We start from the raw sequence: 27,645 nt of genomic DNA on the forward strand, positions 1-27,645 counted from the left end.
GAGCGCGGCCACCCCAGCGCTCTCTGTCCCGCCGGACGCGGGATCCTTGACCCGCGCGTTTCCTCGGGGCGCTGCGAGGCCTGTGCGGCCGAGTCGTGTTGCCTTGAAGCCCTGTCCCCCTCCCGTGTTTCCGCGGGGGCGACAGACCCCGCGTGCCCCGAGCTGGGTGGCAGAACCGTGTTCTCAACCGTGGGGCTGTTCTCCGGGGCCGGGGCAGGTGGCGGGGGCTGAAGGACGTTGCTGTGCCGAGAACGGGTTGCAGGTCAGTGGAGCTGTCAGACTTAGTGCAGGGATCCTTCTAGTTTTATTTTTTCCCTCTGATTGCTTTTGGAACTGGATAGTTTAGCAGAGGAGCCAACGACACCCAATTCCCAAGATAATGTGTTCAGCTCAGCTTCAGCACGATGCAGGAGCCTCAAGGGGCCTTTTAGGCCACAGCTGAAGCACAGGGAGCAGTTAGGAGTTATCTGAGTTTGGCTTTTTTTTTTTTTTGTTCTTCAGTTACCTACTCCATGTTTCTCTTACAGAGCTCCTGAAAGGGAGACAAGCAAGATGGGAAAAATAGCAGAAAAAAAGGCTTTTTTTTAAATAACATGCCACCAGAACTTCTGCATGGTAACAAAGGTATAAGTTATGTTGCCATTTATTTAATTTGGATATTAATCATGTTTGTGCTATCTGTATGTTTGGATTCAGGATACCTTTTGGAAGTGGTTTGTTACTCTGCAGCACTTGCAGGCCAGAATTTCAGATGTGGGTTCGAAATTGCCTTCTGTTTTTTATGTCTGCCATAGCCTTGTGTTTCCTCTCAGAAGTATCTGCCCAAGCATGTTGAATGCAAGCAGATACTGCTTTCATTTACTGTGGATTTTCTCAATTAAAATACATAGCTTTCATTTGAGATTTCAAAAAGGAAAAGTAAAAAGGAGGCGTGGATCTGCAGTGTAGGTTATCATTACTGTACCCCTCCTCCTTTTCTAAAGCTTATGCATGCAAGAAAAAATACACTGGCTTCATTACAACTTCACCTTCCAGAGTTCAGTACCTCCATGTTCTCGTTGACATCTGGGGGCAACAACATATATATCGCCTTAACAAACTTCAGGCCGGTATCCTCTGGGACTTTTAAAACCTCAGGGCAATTTCTAGAAGCAGTGACTTGGGTAACTTCCAAACAGCAAGCACTGCACTGTGGGATGGAAGTAGGAGAACTGGCTAGACTAGCATGGAAGCAAGAAATTCCCAGCAGTGATTCTTTTTTTCCCTCTAAGTAACCCCCTGGGTTTTCAGTTACTGTAAAAAGAGCTTTTTTTCTTAAAATAGTTGTCAGGTCATACAAACGTTTGACCATGTGAGAGAAAGTTAGGGGCAATCTAGGATAAGATCAGGAGTGATTGTTAATGTTGCTTTCCTGAACTAACAGCACCTCATAATGACCTCTGGGGAGTGCTCGGAAGGAAACACTGAGACATCTGCTGTCCAGGAGTAAATACGCTGTTTTTCTCCAAAACTAGCTCTTCAGCCAATGCCAATGTAAGCTTCTAAACAAGAGGCAAAAGTCCAGGATAGCAAATGATGATTAGACAACAAACTTTATGCCTGCAAGTAGTCAAAGACTAGAGAGGTTGAATGTTTCAGTTGATGGAATAGTGAAAAACAGTGGGGTGCAGGTAGTCGTGTTTGCTAACATATGTGCAGATGTGCTTGATCTGGTAACTGCTTATGGAGGGTAATTTTCACTGTTGGATGGTTTCTTTAAATCAAGTTTAATACTGTTACTGCTTCCTATGATACGTGCGTGCTTAAGCTGACAGGTCTTATGATTGAAACTGGTATTTCTCTCAGCCTTTCTTCTTGTGAATTCTACTGTGTTAACTTCACACATGCTGACCTAGAACAAAGGTGGAAAGCTTAGCTTTCTGTTATTCTTGAGTTGGCTGGAAAACATTCCAATCAGACTTTCTCGCTTTGATAAGGCTATATTTTTAAATCATTGTTTGTAGTGCCAGTCAGGTGATTTTTTTTTTTTTTTGTGGTGCTGTTGTTTGAAAGCAAGAATCGCAGGCAAGTATGCTGAATTTTTAAGCAGATAATTCATTAGCCTTGTCATTTGAAGAAACTTGTCCCTGAATAATGCAATGTTACATCATGCTACTTGGTAACTAGAACTTCCGATTACTAGTCAGCCCTTTTTAGTTCTTTCACTCAGCATCAGTTTTGTCACCCGAGTCACAAAGACAGAAATGTCTCTATTTGATGCACAAATGTTTTAAAGTGCTTATTGTTTAGCCTGTTCTCTGTGAAATAATGGAAATGTTTGGTTCTCTTCCGTTTTCTGGAAGAAATGCACAAAACCAGTTGTGCAAGAAATATGCGTAAAACAGGGAGTACTTAGCATCTTGAATGTTTTTGCTGAGTTTGAATATGTAACCGATCACAGGGACATCTGCACCTCACTGAATAAATTGGAAAGTGAGAGCAAATTAAAAAGTTGCTCACCCTGTATCAGCTACTTTGGAAGAAACGGGACTTCCCTGTTGTGGAAAAGTATAGGTTATCTGTTACTTTTGAGTCCTTTATAGTTTCTCTTATTTTATAGAGTAGGCCACTATAGAACTTGGAATTAAAGAATATGTTGTCTCAGTCCTCAAATTCTTATTAATTACTATACGGAAGAATGTATGATAATAACGTTATTTACTTTGTATTCTTAAAGGCTTGTAATACCAAGTTGCATGAGAGCAGCAAGCAATTAAAATGTGTCAAATGTGGCTCGCCATTACTTTCAGTTATACTCTTCAAAAATTAACTGTTGATTCAGTGCACAAAGATAATGTCTTAATTTTCAGGATCAATAACTTGCAAGAATAGACTAAGCTTACTTAGACTTGATTTATTTGTTTTTATCGCAGTTACAATTGGAACTTCATTTGCTGGTCTAGACAGATCCTTTTGATTATTTCAGTATATTTTATGCACATAATTTAATGAGACAGATTTTTAGTAAATTACAGCAGCCCTCCATTCAGAAAATGCAGGAGGCTGGACAGCCTTGTCTTCCTGTGATTGTTTATAAATCTGGCAGGAGCATGCACAAAAGGTGAATTGTGCCTGCAGCTGCAGAAATACATCTGGACCTTGTAATCTTGGCCCACTTGGGTTTATAGTCCAAAAATTAAACTGTATATTGCTCTGCTGGAGATGTAAGGTCTGTGCTTGGCATTAGACTGAATGGAAAACTGGATCTGTGGCATTCATTTAGTCGAGATAGGGGATGTGGCTGTTGGGGTGCTCTGGACCGCTGGGGTATTACAAAGAAACTTACATGATTGTAATTGTCAAGAAATGTGTTTTCATGAATGGATAACTTCATTATAACTTTACTTTATTACTTCATTATTACTTCATTATTACTTCATTATTACTTCATTATTACTTCATTATTACTTCATTATTACTTCATTATTACTTCATTATTACTTCATTATTACTTCATTATTACTTCATTATTACTTCATTATTACTTCACTTCATTTACTTCATTACATTATAACTTCATTATAACTTTAGCATTGTTTTTACTCTGAGTCTTTTGGTTTTTTTAGGGTTCCCAAAAGAATCTGTTAATACATCTCCCTGGGTTTTGATTCCACTGATAGTTCAAAAGTAGCAATGACATAGTACGTTTGAAGATGGCAAGTGTTTGAATTCTGAGGTGGCTGTGGTTCACATCACTCGCTTCAGACCTAACCAGCTCTGGCCACTGAGGTGGCAGAGGCTGATGCGGACTCTGTTCCCTACAGTGTGTCAGTGGCAACGAGAATCCTTTCATATCTTGCAGTTATAAAGCTGGTAGACGTTAAAGCTACAGAGAACTTAGGTCACCAGCCTATTTATAATGGTCCCTTTAGCAGCATGTTTGTTTACTGGACTAAACCAGGCCTTTGGTAGAAGAGCAGAACTTCTCCCCCATGACTGTGTTCTTTCTAGGTTTTGCACCTCAGTGAAACTGCTGAATGGTTGTTTAACATGGAAACAAAAATGGTACCTATCTTCAGAGATGCAAATAACTTTATTTACATGGTCTTCTTTTGTCTTAAACATAGTTCTAAGTGCTGTGCAACTGTTTTATTATCTGAGTGGTTTAATGCTATGGAGCAGGTAGCTACATGGGTTCCTTATTAAACTGAACTCTATTTAGAGAGATTTGCCCTGTCTTGAGAAGTCAAAGTTTATTTGGTTTTGTTTTTCATCTTTTGACAACAGCAAACACAGTAACACCCTCACACTGGAATCCATTAGAAATCTACTATATAAATGTAGCTGTAAATGAAATTCAACCCTAGCAGAAACTCTGATTTTGTGAAGCTTTTGCAGTATCATCTTAAAACTCCTTAGCACATAGCCGCTAGCTGTGCGCATGAGCTCGTGCTGCAGAATTTCCATGCGTGAGGGGTCGTTGGTAGGCATAAAAGTACGTTTGCTTAGGCTGTAGGGCTTTGCTGTCGGTTAGTCAGCTGTTGTCTTGCTTTATATGCAGTGTGTTTGCTGTTGTAATTGTTCAAGAGTCTCCATGCAGACTATATGTAAGATACCTTGTACAGAACAAATGTAAACAACACCTGCCGGGGGAGAGACAGTGTTTAGAAAGTGCCTCTGAGTAGGAAGGTCTATAGACTTAAACCTGTAACTATTTTTAGTGTTGTAAGGGTTTTCTCCAGTGATGTTACGTTGTAATTGTCGTCACGTTTATAAACCTCAGTGGTCAGTTAGGGGTGGTCACATTATGATCAGAAACATTCAAGTGTACTTAATTTCACCTTCAGCCTAAGCTTTGGTTCAAAGAGAAGTGTTAATTATATATCTACTGACACTGTGTCCAAAGCCATTCTGCTTGGAGTTACTACCTCCCACCTTGTCTCTTACCAATAAGACAAAACAAATCCTCAGGGAACTACTAAGAAGTGATTAGTTCTACAATACAGTATTGAATTACTAAATTTAACAGTGTGACTAGAAATGAGCTGGTTTATCAGTTACGATCAAGCCTGGCATTAGGCATCATGGGCAGAGAAGCCATGTAAAACAGAATTTTGTGATCTCTTACCATTGTGGGCAAAGAAACAGTTTCCAAGGGAAGGCTACAAAGTCCAAAGAACGCTGTACCAGATACTTTCAGGTGGAAAAATGTCTCAAATATTGATGTAATGTTAAAGAAGGAGAACATTTGCAGAACTGTGTGGGAATCTCAGTGAAGTGTTTTGCATCAGAAAATAATAATCTGTTGGAATCAAGTTTCCTTGGTCTTTCTGTTCGTTTGGTAGAAGTTCTGCGAGCCAGCATCCTTGGCTGTCGAACAGAATTTGTGGCTGAAGGGAAACCGGGGATAGCCATTGGGTCTGTAGGTAATTGAGCACTGTACTGGGAGGGTATTTTCTGTCCAGTTTCACCTTTACAATTTTTATGGTCAGTAAATAATACTTCTGATAGCAGCACTGTAGCTTTGTGTTGGGGGCACTACTTAGTGTGTGGGATAATTATTGCGGATTGTTCTGGTGCAGGAACAAATTTTGTAGCCTGAACTCGGTTGCAAACCAGATTTCTATCTTTTCAGTTGGCTCTAATTCTTGTGAAGTATCACCACAAATCTGTATTTCTGAGAGAACAGAACAGGATTCTTTCTGCCATAAATCTGTTCGGCTCGTGTGTTCAAAGCTAAATTTTCAGATGTTCAGTTTGCTGCCACCATTGTTTCAAGAGCTTTAAAAATAGGTTCAGCTAAACTATCAGCTTAGGCTGCTTTGCTGCTTTGGTTCTGCTGTGGGTTGACCCTGGCAGACAGCTGAGCCCCACACAGCTCCCCCCTCCGTGGGAGAGAATCAGAAGGGTCGAAGTGAGAAAACTTGGGGGTAGAGATAAAGACACGTTTTTAAGAAAAGGCAGGGGAAAAAAACCCCATAGAAATAAAGAAGAGATGCAAAAGCAGTCGCTCGCTATCAGCTGACCCGTGTCGAGCCAGTCTCTGAACAACGGCAATCCCTACAAAACTACCCTTCGTTTTTATTGTTGCCTGTGGCGGTATATGGCAGGGAATATCCCTTGTGTCCGATCGGGCCAGTTGTCCCGACTGCATTGCCTCCCAGCCTCTGTCCACCCCCACCCTACTCGCTGTGGGGTAGAGTGGGAAAGCCTGGATGCTGTGTAAGCACTCCAGCAGTAAAACATGGGTGTGATACCGTCACGCTTTGGTCACAAACCCGAAGCACAGCACCGTACCGGCTGCTGGGAAGGAAATCAGCTCCATCCCAGCAGGACGTAGTACAGGCACTCAGCTGGCCCCAGGGCATTTAATAACTCCTAGCTACATCAAGGCCTGTCATGCAGATTGCTGCACTCTTCAAAGAGATGGAAAAGTGAGGGTGGGCCAGGTCTTCAGCTGATCCTCTTCACTCAAACCCTGCACCTTAACGTGCGTGAGGAGGAAGTTGCTCTTCTCTTACTGTGGGGTGAGTTTCATCTTGGTGGAAGATGCTATTACATTCAAACTTGGGAGTAAGAAACAAATCTAACTTGGTAAATGAAATCTGGATTCTGCCATCTGTGTAGCTGTTCTCTGGTTGAAGGGATTTTAAGCGCATAAAAATTACAGCGGGTATCTAAATTGCCAATTAAATAGACTTCTTGGCTAATTTTTATAGGTGTTTTAGATCCAGTGTTGTTGGTAACCTAATTTCATGAGTCAATTAAGATTCATCCTCACTGAAGCTTTCATTCAAAGATGAAACACTGCAGTTTGATGCTTTCAGGAGATGTGTATGAAGCAAAAACACATGAATATTTATCTTCTAGTTGAAGCTATTTATTTCTGTCCCTTGAAGTACTACAGCTATGTTTTATTTCAGCTGGCAACTCCAAAGAAGATGGAGTTGGCTCTTATCCCACCAGGCGTGCTGTAGGACTGTTGGGGTTTTTCTTGTTCTCCTTTTTCTTTTTTTCCATTTATTATTTTTAGTTTTAATGTGAAGGGTGTGTATATTTGATCTTCTGGCTCTTTTGGAGTCTCCTTCTGGACAAAAAGTTCATCCTGAACCCAGGATATCAAACTAATGAAAATGTTCCTCTTTATTAACATAAGCCTTTAGGTGGATTAAACAGGGCATGGAATGAATTTTCCTTTGTATCGAGCTAATTTTGATTTCTGTTGATACTATTTCTATTAAATTGAGCTTGTACCCTTCTGACCCAATAAAGAAAAGCAAATGCCTGAAAACTGAGTGTCTTTACCGAATTTGGGGGATTTGCCCCTTCTCTTCCACCTCCTGGCAGTGCTTGTGCAGTATTTTTATCATGTGAGATTTGACAGAAAGTTTTAATTAATTTTTTATGAGAAAGACCTCAAGTGACTTTTTTTCCCTTTTTTCCTTTTGTTTGGTTTTTTTTCTCTTTGCGTGCAAGTATTCTCCTTTTACAGTTAATAAACTTCATTTGTTTTAAAATTTGCTGTGGAAGTGCACATCCAACAAAACCTTGTTAGGCATGTGAAAAAGCTGACGAATGTGCTGGTTCATCAGTTCTTTGGTGGCACTCTAATTCCAGGGTATTGAACTTCTAACACCCTACCTTCTCATGCTGGCAAATGTCTGGGTTTATTTTCCTGACCGCTTACCGTTTCCATACCTGGTTTCACTGAAATGCTCCTTGATCTCACAAGTAGATTCAGTGTCTGTATGAAGACCATGACCCAGTGTTTTGTGTATCTCTCCTAGAGCTAGAACAGGTACTTGAAGAGCGAAAAACCCAGAATTTGTAAAGGTAGCAGGCTGGTTTCAAGAAAGCAGTGCCTTTCCAGAATTGCTGCACCATGTGAAATTTCAGCATCAGGTCTGGAGGAATAAGATGCTGCAGCTGTAGTCAGCCAGACAGACCAAAACTGGGCTTGCTGAACGGCATTCCAGCCAAATTAGCTACTCCAGCTGTAAATGCCTACCTTTCCATGGAAGTGTCAATGGCTCTTTAAGGAGGAGTAACTTTTGGTTAACCAACTGAGACTTTGTTGAGGATTAACACAGAAGAACAAGTTAGTATGGAGTAACTAGTTATGTTGAATTAACTAACTCATAGTGATGGAATGATTAAACTCTTATAGCTTGTTTTGAACAGGTACTATTTGGGCTTCTCTCATTGGTGTGAAAGTTCTGAGCATCCGGAATCTTATTTTTTCTGTTGAGGAATGGAATTTGGCGACAAGTCTGTGGGATTACTAACCTAACCAAATAAATGGCAGTGAGTGTCCACACTTGGTGTCGGGGCGAAGCCAGGAAGATGGAACCTCTCTTTACAAGGAGCGTGTGCATCTCTTCTTGTGTAGGTGCTCATGTACATGTCAGAATGTGTTGAGCAAATGAGATACTTTATAAAAAGTGATTTTCAAAGTCTTGCACTTTTGTTGTCCTGGTTTTAAAAATAAATTCAAGTGGGAGGAAATGGTTTAAAATAGGTGGGAGCTGTGCAAAGTCTGGGACTGATCCTATTGATAACTGACTGTCTAGAAGGGTTCCCTGTACCTTCTCCTGCTGGGGACCGTGAGCTTGTACGGGACCCTCTGATCTGCGCAGGGTTAAGCGCAGCGTGTTACCGAAGGCAGATCACCTGCTGCATGTCACTGTTGAGTTACAGGTTCGATGCAGTGCTTGACAGCACACTTTGTTTGACATTGTTCCTAACCAGCTGATTGACAGGTATGGGATGACTTTGTTCTTCCTTCGTCATGGGACCTTGGCTGTCACCGTAGTGGAGGTGGTTCTCTGCCTCCAGGCTGTGGAGATCACTGAGAGAAGCATGTTTTCTCCTCAGAGTGAGCCTCTGGGGATCTGTCTTTCTACCTGTTGTTACCGTTGGTGTGACATGCGTGTTTAGGAACAGCCCTTTCTGTTTGTTCTCTCTGTCTATGATGGATGTACTTCTGGAAAGCAGGATGTCATAGAATCATAGAATGGTTTGGGTTGGAAGGGACCTTAAAGCCCATCCAGTTCCAACCGTGCTGCCACGGGCAAGGACACCTTCCACTAGACCAGGTTGCTCCAAGCCTCATCCAGCCTGGCCTTGGACACTTCAGGGAAGGGACAATCCTCCCTCTATAACCTATGTTAAGGTGTGCCATGGATGTGGTGCAGGTATTTTCTTGTGCTTCTGCAGTATTTATTGCAATAATGCATGCTTTGTTCTGTCCTTCGCCTTTGCCAAACATCCTCATGTGCTGTAAGAAAAGGACTGTCTGTGGTCATCAGTCATACAGGAATGTGTGAACCTTTTCTGATAAACTGTGAGAATTTAAAGGAGTTTTGATGAATAACTTGCTTTTGACTAGTAACCAGAGTATAAAACAGCCTATGCCCATGTGACTAGTAGTTGCATATCTGTCCCTTACCTGTTCAGGTTTTGGGGTTACTTACTTAGGACAAACATGGCATTTTTATTTCAGCATTGGTATTTGCATTTCTAAATGGTGTTACTGTGCATAATATCTTGTTTAACCTGTTTGTGGATGGCTTTACATCACCGAGGTACAAAGCTTATTTCAGAGGAACCAAAATGGTAGACCTTTGATAAGAAGATACCAGAAACTCTTGTAAGTTTTTGACTTTGCATGCGATGCTTAGCTTAACTCTTGCTAGTCTGGTTTTGTATGTAGTAGGCATTGGCATGCATATAATCAAAATGACTTGAGAAAATAGGTTCTGCCCAATAACTTGTTCAAGACTTGCTTCAATAAATTATGTTAAGCTTTGCTGCTTTCTGTAAATTGCTTTGGCACTCACTTTAAAATGTAATTTCAAAGAGTAAAATTGTATTATAAGTATTCTGGACAACCTAGTACAGAGAATTTCTCAGGGCAAAATACCAAGGCAATATGGCCTGCAGTACAGATTTACCAACCATGTATGACGTTGTACTGTTGTGATGGGTATTATACGGTTTTTGGATGGTTTTTATCTGTTGTCTTTCAGTCTGAGCTTCAAAAATAGCATCTCTCCTGTAGGGAAATCAATCTATTACAAAAGTAAAAATAAATGTGGCAGTTTTTATTCATGCACACAAATCCAATAATAAATCCAATTAGTATATACCCATCTATATCCTTAAAATATGAGGAAATAGATGAGCTTTGTCACTTATCTTGTAAACCACAAAATCTGGGCTGCTTGTGGTCAGGGTTGTGTTGTCATCATTAAATTATGAATTTCCAGTTCTCTTAAGGTGCCTCTGCTTGCAGCTTTTCCCTGTTTATCAAATGATTTCTACACAGTCTCTCTTCGGTCATCCAAGTGGCAGGGCAGCTGGGCTGCAGTCCCCAGCTGACAGCACCTTTCTATGGGTCTGTGCCCTGAGCACCCAGGCCCAGCCTGTTGGCACTGGCTGTTAAAGTGAAGCCCACTGGGACAGGTTTAACCAGCAAACCCTTATTGCTGAAATAGCGTTCTCTACATCCCAGAGCCAGTGAAGCCCTCTATGGAAAACTGCTTGTTACGTTCCTAATGATTGCTACATCGGTAAGAAAATATCTAAACATCCCTTGCATTTCGTCTACGCTGTAGGACCAAAAGATGCGAACATGGTATGATGTTTATGCTTTATGAAAGGTTTTCCAGGATGGCCGTTGGCCCTAAGCTCCTGAAGGTCTGTCGGCTGCAGGAGTACTGCACCCTTCCTTGAATGGCAATTTTGATAAAAGCTGGTAACTACAGTTCCTGCTGTGTAAGTGAATTCTTTTGGGTACATGATGGACGGGGAGGAGGAAATACAGATTACAAATGCTGAATATGAAGCAAACAGGATGTTTCTGCCTTCTGGCATTTCGACGTAGTTGCAAGTAACTCTTTTGCTGTTGCTTTTAGTAAGAGAAAAGGACTTAGTCCTAGCTTTCTGGCTCATGAAAGCTAAATGCTGTTATCATTGTGCGTTCAGTTACGTGCAAATTAATGTTAATCTCTGCTAAATAAAAGAACTGAATGTAGAAAGTAATATGAGTGTTAAGTTATTCCTGGTGTAACTCCGATGCAAAATATATTGCTTTATCCTTTTCAAAATGCTCTTTGCACCTTAGGAGCATTTGCCACTGTTATTTAAAGGGACTTGCACAAGTATTTTGTTCTTCAGGGAATAGTTGCAAAGCTTGTTGATGACTTCAGGGATATGACTGAACTTTCATTTTCGAGTAACAATGAGCTTAAAGTGTGGCGTGAGGTGCGTAGCAGAAGAGCACAGTGTAACTCCAGCTTTCAGTTAAGTCTTTATTTCAGTTAAGTCTTTATTTCTAGTTATTTCATTTGTACTCGGTGAGTGTTTTTGTAGGAAAGCTTCCTTGTCTTTGTAGTGAAACTGTATGCTGTGGGATATAACGTCCTTTTGTCATGCTATTATTATTGTGCAGGAGGGGGGGAGGAGAAATTGGCATTCATCTGTGTGACCTTGTTTACTCTAAGCTCTTAAAAAATTGTCAGTTATCATTAAATCATAATTTTTATTCCTTAATGCCTCCCAATCAAGACTGGAGCTGCTGTTACAAAGCACCTCTGGAGCTTGCAAGCTGATACGTAATGTGCCTGTGTTGGACAGGGGAGATGAAGTGTCACCTTTGCATTTGAACTGAGTGGGGGGGTGGGTGGGTTTTGAACTAGCTCTTTATGATGTGTTGCAGGGAGATAGGAAGCTGTTTCAGAACAGAATCCCACCACAGGAGCTGCGTGCAATGATAGGATAGTCCTACTGAAAAAGCTTAAACAAAAAAATAGAGAACAAGTGTCTGACTTGTTCATGTTGGAGCTGTTGCATCCTTCCCCGGGAGAATGTGGTGCTTTGACAAAACTGAGTCAGAAACTTGATGATGAGTCAGAAAGTTGAAGGTTTAAAGGTCTGTGACTGGAGAACAGTACCAGAAAAAGGGAAGGAAACTATCATCCAGCTGAGAGCAATTTCAACAGCGCTGTAGCAACAGGCAACAGAAGCAGCTGCATAAAGCTTTGTCTGTGTGGAGGTGAGGAGTTGTAAATAAGAAATTGCTGTGGATTATGTGGAAGCTCAGATAATCGCCATGATGCAGAGACTGATGTAAAATCCTGTAGCGGCAAGAAAAATAGGAAGTTCCTGAAGGAAAAGTGACAAACTGAGATATGTGGCATTGACTGATGGGACACTTCAAGGTGAATGCTACATACGTTAACTTGTGTGAGTTCCAAAATAGGCTATTTTAGCTCCTCCTTCTGACTGGTGAATCAGAAGGACTGTATGTGTGTGAGATGTTCAAATAGCTTTTGTCCTGGGCAGTGAGATAAAAAGACTTGAAATACAGGAGGAATCATGCAGTTTGATTTCTTGCAGAAAGGAAGAGAGAAGGAATTGGCTTCCAACATGGCAAGCTCGTCTGCTAGGAGTAGAGTGCGCTTCTGGCTTTGTTTCTCTTAATTGGAATGGAATTGTGCAAGTTATAATTACTCTGGTAAAACTACTGTCACAAAAGCAGTGGGATCTTCAAGGATCATAGAAGATTGAGACTGACAGATTGAGGTTGCTTTGGAGGAGATATCGATAGCATTGCCGTGCTGTCGTTTATCACTGTGTACTTGGCTCATCACTGGTACCTGATGAATGTTTCCAACAGTGCAAACTAAATTTTCTCGTTATTCTCCTTTGACGAAAATTGGGTGAAGTAAAAATGTTTACATTACATCATTGCTAGCCATCTGGAAAAAATCTAATTTAGTCTGTCCATAAAGTAGAGCTGGAATGCTTCATAAATCTGTAAGTTATTTGCAGTATGTTTGGCTTTACTGAGAAAAAGTTTGTTGTTTCTTTACACTCTCCCTTTAGAGGGAAGAATCTCCTGTTGGCTCTTCAAGAGTTCATGGCAGTAGCCTGACAAAACTTCTCTGATGGTCACTGGATGCTGATTCCATGATGTTCAATGAGGCCCAACATTTTTATACAACAATGAGATTTTGAGGTGTAAGGTTGTCTTTATTGTTCCCAGCTTTTTTGGTTAAGGATGCGGTAAGGCTTATCCTCTTGCTGAAGAGGAGAATTTTTGTACATCAGCTGTTCTTGAAGTACTCATCTACAGAATGACTTGGGTGTCAAAGAAGTTACTTTATTTATGAGTGCAAGAATCCATTTTTTTGCCATGGGAAGAAATATGAAAATTGGTATTTGTCAGGTGTGCAAGTTTGTGTGTGTAAGATATGTGGAAGTTGCTAATTCTGTGTCTCTGTCTTACCTAATAGATCATCTAAAGCAGCTGAGCATTTGCAAAAGAAGACTTCGCCAGCACATATATACTTAATCCATAAATCAAGTTCAACGATGCATTAGAGGAAGCTGGACTGGCTGTACAGAGGTTTCACACTGAAGGATGAATAGTGAAGAAGAGTTTTATGATGCCGTTACGGGTGAGTGTTGGGCACAGTGCCCCAAAGAAAAAATCCCCAAACCCACAAAAATCCAGCTATAAGCTGTGTGGTGAGGGCTAGTAATGTATTGCTGTTAAGAAATAAAAAGTAAGATGCTCTAGGTGAAAGTTGTAGTGCTATCTTTAGAGAAGAAGGAAAGAAGAATTATAATTCAGGTTCAGACTTGGAAATGAAGGTTTTTTTATTAAAGCTTAATGATGGCTATCATAACTATAACAGTCCTTTAGTGGTAACATCTTGCTTTCATTTTCGGTAAAATGCAGATAATTTAATAGTGGCTTTAGGACTAATGCTTTTAACACTCTTTGGAAGGTGAAATACCTTCCATTGGTTATTTTATTTATTTATAATGGAAAACTTATCCTGAAGAATTGAAGTAGAAAATATTTTTCTAGTCAGAAACAAATTACAGTAAAAGTGTGCTTTCAAGATGTGGAGCCAGAAGTCTCTGCAACCCAGTGGTGTTTCTAGAAAAGCAAACATGAATCACTTCATACTTGAGCAGTGTATCAAACAGTACTTTTCTTTGAAGTAGTAAGGATGAATGGGTGTTTATAAGAGCCCTACACGGTTTTAGTGCTGAAATAAAATGCTTAAAGTATTTTAATAAAAAAAAGAACTCCTTTCAAAGATCGCAAACAATTTTGAAGTCTTCCACTTGAATGTCTTCTCAGAAACCCTGTAATAGATGTGAAATGAGAAATGCTGGTGATGTTGAGTGTCGAGTGCTTAGTGCAGAACCACCGGAATAAAAAGAGAATAATGGGAAGCATGAAAGGTGAAGGAATGGAAGTAGCGTGGTAGATACAAGTGGGTGAGGTAGACTTAGACATGGTTGGTTGGAAATCTATGAGAGGAGTAAACAGAGGGGAGGGACTGGGTGAAACAACGTGACTGACAGCGGGCTGTACAGGGCTTGTCACAATTATGTCACGGAGAAGAGAAGGAAATTCGGATTGCATTGATGCTAGCTAGGAGTGATAGGGGCTAGTACTTCAAATTCATCTGTAAAATCAAATCATTGTACTATAAAAATCTTGAAAACAAAACTGTATGTCTTTAGTAATCTTTCAGTTCCAAGAGCTCAGGACCACGGCCATAAGTGAACTAGATTTTTTTCTTCCCCACTGGAAAAGGTGAACAGAAATGTGCCTGTAACGTATGCGGTCTGTGCCACACAGCTTTGATGCATTCCTTTGTCTCTTGTTGTAGAAGTACACAGCCCTCGGTCATCTGCATTTGAACAGTCTGGTTTTCTCCTCCTTCCTTCTCTTTTTCCCCTTTCCTCAACCTCAAAGCATTGATTCTCCCTCCAAGTGCTCAAGGTGGTAATGAGTTCGGAGCTACTGTATGTGAGATGTTCTTGTACCTTGCAGTCTTGGCTGGCTCTGCTCGGAAGTGGGATGTTGTGCTGCAGTTCTGTGACTGCTCCTTGTCTCGTCCTAATCTTACTCTTCCACCGGGAGGAAAGTGATGAGAGATTTTTCTAAGCAAAACAATATCCAGTGTCTTGATAGGGCGCTCTGCTGAAGAAGGGTGTTTGGTCTGCAGCAGCCACTCCAGGAACTGGATGAGGTGGAACTTTTTTCCCTTACATATGCTGTCCTGGAGCATGCCCCCCAGACACTTGATTTCACATGACTGCTAAGTTTGGAATAAATTATTTCAGATTCTTTGTCCTCCAGGACTCTTTAAAGACAGGTGCTCAATCTCCTTCTCCCGCTAGATGCGTTAGCAGAAGCTGACAGTTTGATGGATTACTTGGAAAAACCTAGTGAAGTCTAGACCTAGTTCTAGCTGTGTCTTGTCCAGGTCATACATGAATGTGATGCTGAGAACAACAGTGTTCGTGCTCCACAACTGCCAGTGCCTATAGCAAATCTTTGCTGCTGTTAGCACCATGGACTGTGCACCTTTCAGGTGGGGCTTTGCTGATTTTTTTTTTTAGGTTCTAATGGCCCCTGATTGTGCCTGCCTATCTCCTAGTATTTGAATGGCCTGGACATGGTAGGTGTAGACACAGTACTCCCAGGAGACCAAGGTCAGAATCAAGGTCCTTTCTGAGCCTAGGTGAACTTTCATGTTCCACAGTGAAAACTTCAGGATTTATGGCTCCAAATCTTGATTAAAAAAAAGAAATGCCCTTGGCAGACTCCTCAGTCTGGTCTTTCCAAGGATACTCTCCTTCCTTTAGGTCAGATCAGTAGATGGGCAGAAACCACCCTTATACATGTGCTTGTTCAGCTTATAATTCGAGGACTGGGACATAACTACCAGGAACAAGAACATTCTCCAGCTGTGTCTTAGCTCCATGTTGGGAGGAAAACAGCATATGAACTCTGTTCTTCCCCTCTTGCTCTCCCTGAGTCCTGGGCCCTGGTTTCCCCAAAGAGAGCTGCAGTGTGTTCCCACAAGTTCACTGACTTTGATAATTTGGTAGGTGGTTTGTGTCTGAGAAGTAGCAAACCAGGCTTAGTAGAGCACCTGAACTCCGTGGGAAGTTACACGCCTAGAATTCTGCAGCAGTCTCAGCAGCAGGCCAAGTAGTATGCTGCCTCTTAAGATACTAGGAGTTCACTTCTTGAGGAAGCCACAACTTTTCTGTAGTTATTAGTTAGTGACATCCACTTCTGGAATGTTTATCTATCCAAAAGAGACCCCTGGTTTTTATTGTGGTAGAATTTCTCAGCTTGAGAAGTTTCCTGCTTCTGACACTGTCCCCATCACATGCAAAAGAAATGCTCATGTGGTGGTGTTGCATGCTGTGTGGTTGGGAATCCTCCTGGCAGATGGTTTGACCCTGACTGGACGATGATTACATGTGTAAATGTGCAGGATGGACTGCATTATGTAGGTGAGGAATTGAGTCAGTGACTGGTAAAGAGTTTCTATGGAGAGACGTTTCTTTGCATTCAGAGGTTGTTAGCATTGCTGATTGGTTGGAGAGTTGACATCCTCATTTCATGACTGAGTACTCCCCCTGGGAATCTCTTGGAAATGTTACCTGTGGTCTCAGTTAGTTGTTGGCAGCACGGCATCTGCTTTTTTCTCAGAGGCAGGAGGTAGTCTTCTCTGAGTCTGGATCAGGTAAAGTGGTCAATTCTTCGATGATTTTCAGATTTTTAGAAATTTTATGTGGGGAGGGGGACCATACAGCTTTTATGTAGCATATAGCATCCCTTGCCTCTAGCCTGTCACCTTGTGTTTATTAACCTCATTGCAGACTTGTTAAAGACTGACAGAGCAGAACCTGATGGCAAACAGAACTGTGTCCTTCATTAATTCTGTCAGATACCTATTTGCCAAAGTCTTGTGAAGGAATTTTTACAGAACAGGAAGACACTTGGCTCGTTACCAGGCTAATTTATTTTTGACAAATGTGAATAGTTCGGTTTTGCCTTTTTAAATACTAACTTGCAGTTCTACAGAAATCTCCTGTCCTGTGCCCATGTGGTTAACCTGGCCCAGTGTATTTGTGAGGACATGGCCCTTATTGCTTGGCTGTGGTTCACTCTGAACTGTTACAGCCTGGGCAGGAGGAAGTGAGGTATCTGCTGCCAAATCTGTATATTTTCATTATATCTGGATCAAACTAAATCAGCAGGTTCTGCCATAATGTTTAAGTATTGCAGGCCTTGTGAAAGGCCAGCCTGCGTCCTGTCAGAGCGGCTCAACACGGCTACGCATTGGCAAGATAGACTTGCTCTGAAATGTGGGGAATGACTATTCCTGGCAAAGAAAAAATTACCTCTCACTTCACTTGTGATCTACATTTCTAGTGTATTTATCCTGATTCTTTATGCCCTTTTTAGGTCTGGAGGTTCTCAGCGCTACGCTCTTTTGATTCCCTTTGCCTTGAGTGACAAAGCTTAATTAATGTTTAAGGAAGTTGCTGAATGTACAAAAGGGGCGGTCTTGTCTTCATGCATGACTCAGCGTGCCTCTGCTCCTCGTAGGCGGATGTGTAGCATAGTCTGAGTGGACTTGTTTCGTTTGCAGGATGTGGAGGAAGAACAAAGCTAAGAAACCTAGAGTCACTGGCAAGTCACTTCTCTTTAAGCTCTTGAAATAACTTAAATTGGGTGCCAACATTAATCTGTTTGACTTAGAAAATCTAAGACTTTTTAGAAGCTTTTGTTTCATCCTTAACACACATAAGTTGGGATTTTTGATTAAACTGACTTTTGACATGCTACTTCTGTGTGTGGTCCCCTGTCCCCCTTTTAAATCCCTGTTTTTATCCTCATTCCCAGTGGCTCTTAGATAAGTAAACTTACCTACTTGGTTTTACAAGTCCATGGCTTTAATGGCACCTGGAGAAAGACTCTTTTTGTATAACAAATCATTTCACTAAACTGTTTTTATTCCAGATCAATACTTCCTCTGTGAGGAACACACTCTGGATAGTTCTTTGCAGGACTAAAATACTTAGAACTTCATTAAGAAACCATCTTTAAAACTTTCTTAATGGGCTGGTAGTGGACAAGCCAGGTGACACTTAAGGATGAAAGCATAGTTGAAACTCTGGTGATTATCTAGCTGTGTACCCTAGGAGTTTTTTTAAAAGTAATGAGGTGGAGATGCATTCTAATAAAGCAGATTTTACACTCCTGATATATCTTATTTTTCTGGAGCAAGGATTTAATTTTGCTTGTTTGTATGCAAGATGCTTGTTTAATTTGGCATTTATTTACTTGGCATATTGTTCATAAATAATATATATGCCTGACTCTAAATTGCCATTGTGCTGTACAGGAACAGGGCAAAAGAATTCTGTATGATGGAGAAACAGAAAGACTAGTGTGGGTAAAAACAATGAACATTTGACAGGATTTGCAAGGTTTTGGGTACCATGTAAAGAGTGTAATTCCAGTAATGTTTTTCGTAACTATTACCCTAAAAGCCAGTTGACTACTCTTGTTATGAAGCTTTACTTTTACATTTTGCTGTGTTTATCTCATTGAAGTGCCCGTTAAAGGTGATGCTGTGCCTGGTGTTGTATGTGCATATCAGCTTTCTAGGTGAGGGCGTGTGTTTTTTCCAATTTCATCAGTCACACTAATAAACGTTATTTTGTTCTGACCTACAGTACTTGCCTTTTCCATCTCCTTGTACTGTAAGTGGTGACTAAAAAAGCTAATATGTGGTTCAAAATGCCATTTTTAAACTAAATATTTTGTTGTGGCTTGACTGAAGATAGGCATGTGTGTTTAAGACAGGTGTTTCAGGGTACTCTTCATTTTAATGACCTGAATATACATATGACTATCATACTTTCCAGTTAAGTACTCAGTCTCCTAAGGAGTGGTTATTGCTGTATAATTACATGCTTGTGACATCAAAATGTAGGAGATGGTTTAATACATGACATCACCCATTAGACCTGCTGTTTACCAGATACAATCGTATCGGTGGCACTTCCTCGTGCAGTTTTGAATGTTATGGTCTTGGTCCCTTAAAGAAATGCAGGTTTTTGTTTTGAAGGTGTGCCTTGCCTGAATTGCTCTAGTGAAGTCAAAGCACCCTATTGGAGATGTTAACAAAAAGAGAAAGTATTACTTAGGCTATATGCTTTCTATTTTTAAAAAGTTAATGACAGAGGATCACATTTTCTTCTATTTAAATGAAATCATCTTCATCAAAACTGATTTCTTTCCTCCATTAGAGTGTCTACGTGCTTTGTAATCTTTTGGAATCTCTATATCCCCACAGCTGGATTTTGGGATGGCTGTAGCTGGGTGTGATGGTAGCTGTCAGCACACAGAGAGGTGGTTGCCCAGTTTGTGATAGCTGGAATGGAAGGACTACAAAAAACGATGTTAGTGTATTCCTTAAAACTGTGGCGAGAGTTGTACGCCAGCCGATACGCATGTTGTCGTGTTGTGTTTGCATTCTGACTCTTGAACTAGAAGCTGGAAACGAAAGTAGTCTTGTGGTTCTTGATGAAGAATTGACCCTTGTGGCACTCAGGGCTTAGTACTCTTCCAGTTATTTTCAACAGACATGTCCCTGTGTTACACAGAATGCCCAGCAGTGTTTTCTGTTGTGATACTGCGCCAGTTGCCATGGGGGATTGTATTAATGCCTCGGTTCAGGGTGCATTGATGCTGCAACTGAGGCTTGATGGCTGTTACCAAGTGCTCTGTTTCGGCAGTCAGGCTGTGCAGCAGCACTGACCAGAGACCTGTTGCTGTAGGTAGTGACCAAGTGTGTGTGTATATATGCTTAAATGTTAACGTTTTCTTATTTAAAGGCATATGTAAAAATAAATTGTTGCTATTCTAGCATATGGGGGTGAAGTAGCGTGACTTAAAAATCAATTTATTAGACTAAAATCTTCAATTCTTGGTTTAGTCCAGCTTATACTTAAGGCTGCTTGATTACAAAAGCTTGTGTTCTGTATATTCCTTTTGGTTTAACTGGTTTTGATGGTTAAAGCTGTTCAAAGCACGTTGTTGCTTACAACGGTGTTTCCAGTAGCTGTCTACCCAAGTGGATGGAATTTGGGTCGTAGGAAATGGAGCTGCTTCCTGTAGGTCGTGCTTTGGGGCGCTTGTAGAGCTCAGAGGATGATTCATTTTGCTGTCCACAGGTTCTGGCTGTAATCATTAGGGAATGTTATATGTTTTGCACACATGGGTGGCAAAAAGAAGTTAGATATCCTAAGTTTCTGCTGCTGTAGTATTTTGGATGTTTACTGCTGGACTGTGAAATGGCCATTTTCTCTTCTTTTTGCTCCTTTTCTGTTAGCAGTAGAAGTAGGCGAAGTTAAGGGGTTTTTTAAGGTCTTTGAGGAAAACTATGTAACTGAAGAAAATTACTGTAATCACACTTCTCTGGAGAAGAGACAATACAGCTAATCTGATTAGGAGTTGCTGAAGAACTCATAAGCTTCTAAATTGGTTTTATATTCAGCAGTGTGAAAAATTAGTTGAGAATGCTTGATTCTAATGCAATACTTGACTCTAAATACTCTTGGAAATCAGGTCACTTAATAAAGGGTTTTCACCCTGATATTCTTTAAAATAACCTGGTATAAGTATCCTTGTTCTTTAAAATAAAATAACCTGGTATAAGTATCCTTATGCTGTGAGAGTTACAAAATGTGAGCACACTCTGTGGCATAATAAGGTTCCTAAGAAAACTGTTGCCATATGGTTTTTATACAGGCTTTGATTCTGACAACTCCTCAGGAGACTTCTCGGAAGCAAATCATAAAGTTGGAGAGATGCTTGATCTAGATCCGCACCAAAGCAATAGGACTGGAAAGCATAACGGAGAGACAGAGATTCAGGAAAATGGAATTAAGAGACACAGGTAAACACATAGCACTGCATAAATGAGGAGTGAGTACGTGCTGGCTCATCAGCTTTTGGGGCACTACTGTTGTCAGTGGAAGAGGCTCTTTCTCTGGAACTGAAGACATTTCACTTGCCTGCTTCCTCTGCCAGCTCTAGGTTAATGCTTTGCTTCCTTTATAAATTACTTCACTACCTACAAATGAAAACGTCTTGTTTAAGGGGCTGATAATCATAGTTGTTTTTTTCCAATTACAGGACATCATTACCTGCCCCCATGTTTTCTAGAAGTGATTTTAGTGTATGGAGCATATTAAAAAAATGCATTGGACTGGTAAGTTAGCTTGGATGAAACGTGCTGATGTTATTCTTTAAATCTTAAGGCACAGAATAATACCTGGTGCATTTTGCATTATTTTTTTTTCTGTAGGTAACATAATCTTAAACTACAACTCTCTAAATCTCAACATGCATGTACTAGCGGTACTATTTCCTTGCTTGCTTTTGCTGTTGGGGCATGTGGATTGGCTTTTCTAATGCTGTCCTATAAGAACTAAACTAAAGCCATTAAAAACTTAGTCAGATATGGTTTGATCAACATAATGCTTTCTTCTCTTTTTTTGTTTTATTCTTTACTTAGCAAAATGTGATTTAGGGCTTTATTTTGGTGTGTTTGGGGTTTTTTTCCTCCATAATTTAAACGATTTGTACCAAAAATAAATTGCTTCCAGCTGACTGAAGGCATAGGAAAGTTTGGGATCTGTTTCTTAGAGAGCCCAGTGTAGCCTTGGGGTATGAATGGTGTGATGTAATCATGTCACACAGTTTATTCTTGGACTCAAAACCACAGACCTTCCCGTGGGTCTGTGGTGTTAAAGGACCCTGATGCTTGCATCGTTACTGGCCATCACTGCTGTTCTCTTTTAATCCTTTAAGATTCCCTGTTTGATTGCCATTCTTATTAGGAGTGGAAATGATGTTCTTCACCGGCAGGCGTTTCTGCCATAGCCGCTTTTTAGGAGCGCTAAGCAATTATATTCATACCTAGTCGAGGTCTGCCAGCACAGTCTTTTGTGAATGCAACAGGCAAGTCAGTGGGCCCTTCTGCTAGCTTAATTTTGTGTTATCCAAGAGATACAGCTGTACTGTCAAAACTCCTCTTGTTAGGATGAGTGATCTATCTGCTAGAATGCTCTGCCTGGGACCAAATCAATTTGTCAGTTAAGGATAACTTAGTTTTTTCCTATTACTCTCTATGACAATGTGAGGAAAGTGTTGCATTAACTTAGTCTGGTGGCTTCTCCTTTTCACTAAGTTTTAAGCACTTTAATGATGCTTTAGTGCTCAGTCATGAGTGCAACTTTTAAATGAAAACCAGCCAAATTTGCTCAGATATAGTAGAAGACCTGGGGAACTGGAAATCTCTGTGAACTCGGTGTCTGTCTTGTATCCACATGTGAACTAAGAAACATTCTAACACAAATAATAGGTTGCTTAAATAAAGCCACTACAATTTGTTAGAGCAATTCAAATCCTATTCTTTATGTAACTGTTCCTTCTAAAAAATAATTTGTGGTTACTTCAGTAAAATAGATTTTATGCAAATAGGTATGTGGGGATTTCAAAGGAAGGCGTGGTACTTGAATATCAGTAATGAGCTGGTTGGCACATTATTGCTGCTATCTACAGAAATTTTACCCTCTTCTGTAGACCACAGAATAGAAGGTAGCATTTTTCTTGAATTTACTAGGTTAGCTGGATCAATTTTTGAAGCTCTTTTTCTTTCAGGTTGCTAGGAGGGTTCTGCAGTGCTTCCAGCCCCTTCCAGCTGTAGCACTTGGGGGTCTACGACAGGCTTGCCAAATATCTTTTGAATAATGCTACAAATAACCCACCATTTATTTTCAAAATTCTTGTTGTTGTAGGTTGTTAACTTTGTGTTGTGTCTAAGAAATTAACTTACCCTTTTGTTACCTAGGAGCTGTCTAAGATTACGATGCCTATTGTCTTCAACGAGCCACTGAGTTTCCTTCAGCGGATAACAGAATATATGGAACATATATACCTCATTAATAAGGCTTGTAGTCATGCAGACCCTCTGGAAAGAATGCAGGTAACTGCTACCACCTTCTGGCTAGTTCAGAAGAAGTTTTTCTTTCCCAAAATCATAGAATCATAGAATGGTTTGGGTTGGAAGGGACCTTAAAGACCATCTAGTTCCAACCCCCTGCCATGGGCAGGGACACCTTCCACTAGACCAGGTTGCTCCAAGCCTCATCCCGCCTGGTCTTGGACACTTCCAGGGATGGGGCATCCACAGCTTCTCTGGGCAACCTGTTCCAGTGCCTCCCCACCCTCTCCGTGAAGAACTTCTTCCTGATTTCTAATCTAAACCTCCCCGCTTTCAATTTAAACCCGTTACCCCTTGTCCTGTCACTACAGGCCCTTGCAAAAAGTCCCCCCCCAGCTTCCTTGTAGCCCCTTCAGGTACTGGAAGGCTGCAATAATGTCTCCCTGGAGCCTCCTCTTCTCCAGGCTGAGAATCATTTTAAGACAATTTCTCACTTGAGTGCATTTGCTTCTTGGGGGCTATCATAAGAATTCCCATATTTGTCTGTACAGACAATTTTCTTTGTTTTTCATGGCTCTGTGAGAAATTTGTGACCCTTTCACTCTTGATGATGTGCACAGAGATTGAGCCAAAAGTCTGGCGTGGGAGTGTGCCACAACCGACGATGCCCAAGGACCTCAACCACTTTCAGGACCTCTTTAACTGTGGCTCTTTGTGGTTTTATGTGTTCTGAAGATGAGATCTTGGCTTTAAGTCATCCTAAATTGATTTCAGTGGCTCCATGATTTTTAAGTTACTGCATGAAAAACTGTTGTGGCAGAGACAAGCTTTATTGCTCTTCTCCAAAACTGGTTGCTGTTGGGAGTAGAATATGGAAGCAACAAGGAACTGAACGTGGTGAAACCAGGCTGTATGGTACATTAGGCTGTACTGGTATTGCTCACAGCTCTGGTTTTACTTAAGTGAAACTGGAACAAATGTCTTGTATTCTGTGCCTGTGTATCCCTGCTCACCGGCCTGCAGGAACTCTGTCATTTGTACCTGCTGGTAGGATTCAAGAAGTCTCACCTGTGTGAGAAATGCTTGCCTGACACTAGGAAAAGCAAAACTGTTCCCAGTCAGCTGAGTGTAGGGGACAGTCACAACAGGGGAAAACAAGATTTTAAAAAAACAGGCTGTCCTCTGAGAGGTAGGTGGAGAAGTGTGAAACAGAGTGTAACCTGGCAAAATCTACTACAGAAAATAATTCCTTTTGGAAATGAGGTTCTTACTGACTGCTTGTATTTCCCCACTTCTGTATTGCTTACCCGATGACTTACAAATGTTTTGGCCTTAAGCAACACATCGTGCACTCTTTTTGGAAGAATGATGACATACTATAACGTGCCACAAACACAATATATTAAACTCGCAGTTTAATGTCCTGTTCTCATAGCAATGTGTTCTTAATTTGCGTGCAGGCCGTAGCTGCTTTTGCAGTTTCTGCTGTAGCTTCTCAGTGGGAGAGAACTGGCAAACCATTTAACCCGCTGTTAGGAGAAACCTATGAATTAACCAGGTAATAATTACTTTAAATTGGGAGCTGGGGCTATTTGTGTTCTTGAGTTAGACTTTCATACTAGTTAGTTTGTTTATGCAGTGAAATAATAATAATAAAAAAAAATATATATCTGAGCATAGCTAAGATTGTTTTATTCAATTTACCTCAAAATCTTTGGGAAGTTGTTATAAAAGCTAATGATTTTATTTCTATGTTTAGGCAGAGTATTTGAATTATGCAGAGAAAAAATGGTCTGTGTTCTTCCACCAAAGCCATTTACTGACCAGAGGCTATTAATTAATTTAAATAGTGTTTTGCTGATCTTGTCAGGAGGTTGAAGGACTTCCAGCTTGCTTAAATCAACGCTGATATATCTGCAGTGGGGCAAAGACTTCTCAGTCGGTCCTGCTGCTGCCCAAACTCATTTTGGTATTTTCAAGAGTAATTTCAGGGAAACTTCTTCAACTGCCTTTCTGGGTAAAAAGTCATTTAGGTGTGTGTAATGTGGCTTGATTTTTGGGTATGAAGGGAAGGTGTTCAGAATACAATTTCGTTCATTTCATTCATTGTAAATGTGTTGTGGGACTAGAAAAGGAGAAGTCTCACCTTCAGTTTATTCTAAAAATCCTTCAAACTTTTTCAAAGTATCAAGTAACTCTTTTGTAACATTAAAAAATATATTACTGTTTAATGCTCTTTTTTGTTGTTGCTAGGGAGGATTTAGGATTCAGGTTTATATCTGAGCAAGTCAGCCACCACCCACCTATTAGTGCATTTTATTCTGAAGGCCTCAATAAAGACTTTATTTTTCACGGATCAATCTATCCCAAACTAAAATTCTGGGGGAAGAGTATAGAAGCAGAGCCTCGGGGAACAATTACTCTGGAGCTTCTGAAGTGAGTATGAGAAGTAAATACCTTTTATATGTTGGTGTCCTTAAAGTTTACTTGAATAAAAAAGATTGGTGATAATCATCCTGTTGGTCCTTCATAAGTGATTATCTTAAAGCCTCTTGCTGCAGAGGTGGTAAGAGTTTATTTACGAGTTAATTTTCACTCCTTAATTGCGGGGCTGTGTTTTATGTTCTGCCATGCTTGTATAGCTGTAGCAATTTGACCCAGTTTTTCCATTATGAAAATTAGCATTTCTTAAAAACTGAATGCTACTGAAAGCTAGTTCTGTGAAGGCATGTAAAATTAAAATAGGGAGATAAAATCCTATTACCAGACTATTAAAATCCTATTACCAAGCTCGTCTTGCTTTTAAATATTGTTGTGGGTTTTGATTGTTTGTGTGCATATATTCATGTGGAAAGAGCTGCCTCTTCGGAATAGCTGTTCTGTGTGATAAGGGAACGTGAGTAACTTGTCAGGTTTGCCTTGTCACCCATGGAACACTTTGTGTATGATCACCTCCCTATTAAAATCAAGAACACCTCTCCAGATCACTCCTAGGCGTGTCTCAAAGTGCCTTTGTCTCTCATAAATTACATGACTTGCCCTGAATTGGTTTGTGCCCTGGGTGGCACAAAGACTCCTGAGCTTTCCCAGGTAGGACCCAAGCATGCACTAGGCACTAGTCGCAGAAAAAGCCTTCTGCAGTTGAATGCTTAAAGGTGCTTTTAGCCAAGCTTTCCTCAGGCCTGACCGAGGTTATTCTGAAGCATCATCTTAGGAAAATTCTAGACATTTGGTTTCGATAAGGAGTCGACTTGCCGGCCGGATCAAGCACTGACTTTTCCTGCCGTTTCTTTTGAAGGTTTGTTTTTTCAAGCTGCTGGCACCTAACCTTCCAAAACTTAGAAAAGTATGAACTGGGCTTGGATATAAGTGGCGATGGAAATAGAGGAAACCTCTTCTGAATGCAGAAAGAGCTGTGAATGCTAGTGTAGAATGCAGACGTGACAGAAGTAAGGTTTGTTGCTGGAGAGACAGCCTTTATTTAGAAGACTATTAAAGTTCTTGCTCTGCCTAATCAAATTACCGGGCACGGATTTAGACTGGAGTGTAAATGATTAAAGCATTTATTTTAAATAATTGCTTCAAGTTAGCAGCAGAGGTTGAAATAAAACGTTGAGCCTCTCGGTGCTGTGATTCGTCCCGTTCTGTTGGTGCGAGCCGTCTGAGAGCTGCTCAGGGCCCGAGTGAACAAGTAACTTGGGGGGAGCAAAACTACAAGCCGTGTTAAGCACTGCATTTACGTTAACCATGACTGTGTTTTCAAAACATGCACAGGGACTTCTCCAGCACTAACAAGGGTTTATTAGCACCAGCCACGTGTGTCTTGTGTTTTGTTTTATCCTATTACGCTTTTGGTGTCAAGTAGCTCATGAATGGGAATGTGTGCTAAGGCTGGTAGGATAAAGTTGGGGGGTTTTAAATTTTTTTTTTTCCCCCCACTTGAAGAGTAGCAATTGTTCTAAAGTATGCTTGGAGACAGTTTGCTGTGGAAGACAGCAAGACTTCAATAATCTGTTTTTTCTCTGTACTGGAAAATGACAGACCAGTTGGAAACATTAAAATAGGAGCATTTTCTCTGTACTTACTGGAAGTAGGAGTACAAGCCATTTGTTACAGAGGACACTGCTTATTTCTTATTTTTTGCATTAAAATAGTTTTGCATGCTTTCCTAAGATGGATTAATTGCCAGGTAACTTTTACCAGCATGGAAAGATGTGTGAGAATAGCTGGCTTGGACTCTGCTGAGCTAGTGGTGATAGGAATCCTTTTGTTTTAACATTTTGACCACTTTCAGAATAATGTCTTCTAAGGATTTAAAATCTCTTAATTCATCTTTCTGAAGCTTTTCACAAAGCATTAAAAAAAATCTTCAATTCTATGACTTTCCCTTCTCAGTAAATCTTTGGGAAAAGGAATGAATTGAGTAATAAATTGGATTTTTAAATGTCATGTTTATGAAGCTTGAATGTAGCGCTGTTGTCTCCCAGTGATATTAACCAACCAACCAAAAAAAACCCCACAAACACCCCCAAAATTGCTTCCAGTGACTGAAGCAGGCCTCCTGCACTGATGTGGAACTTGTGGCGTATCTGTGGAAGCCACTGATGCAGTTGCTGACCTGTGTCACTCTGTTCAGGTTCAAAAGCCTTCACCACCCAGTAAAATGAGAAATTGTTTGTGGGTTAGTGTGGGCAAACCTCAGGGAGGAGCGTCTTCCTACCGAACCTTTGGCAGAACTGGTAGTGACTAAGCTCTCTGCTGGAAAACTCAAATATTTACGTTCAGGGCTGGTTTTGTCACAAGAAGGTTCTCT

At 40.7% G+C, this 27,645-nt stretch overlaps 1 protein-coding gene across 2 annotated transcripts in view; it reads left to right on the forward strand.

The window, feature by feature from the left end:
* Positions 1-524: 524 nt before the first annotated feature.
* Positions 525-27,645, forward strand: part of OSBPL2 (oxysterol binding protein-like 2) — a 36,034-nt gene continuing 8,913 nt past the window's right edge. The window contains exons 1-7 of one of the 2 annotated variants that reach the window (XM_010152613.1): positions 525-624; positions 13,278-13,442; positions 20,633-20,780; positions 21,020-21,095; positions 22,740-22,874; positions 24,293-24,390; positions 25,086-25,268. In XM_010152613.1, coding sequence (XP_010150915.1) covers positions 13,406-13,442; positions 20,633-20,780; positions 21,020-21,095; positions 22,740-22,874; positions 24,293-24,390; positions 25,086-25,268 — 677 coding nt within the window. In that variant the 5' untranslated portion in view covers positions 525-624; positions 13,278-13,405. Of the gene's footprint in view, positions 625-13,277; positions 13,443-20,632; positions 20,781-21,019; positions 21,096-22,739; positions 22,875-24,292; positions 24,391-25,085; positions 25,269-27,645 lie in introns of those variants that run through there. The other variant, XM_010152614.1, reaches the window with a different exon arrangement.

The sequence above is a fragment of the Eurypyga helias genome, unplaced genomic scaffold, assembly GCF_000690775.1.
Source record: "Eurypyga helias isolate BGI_N326 unplaced genomic scaffold, ASM69077v1 scaffold7685, whole genome shotgun sequence".
Taxonomy (NCBI): domain Eukaryota; kingdom Metazoa; phylum Chordata; class Aves; order Eurypygiformes; family Eurypygidae; genus Eurypyga; species Eurypyga helias.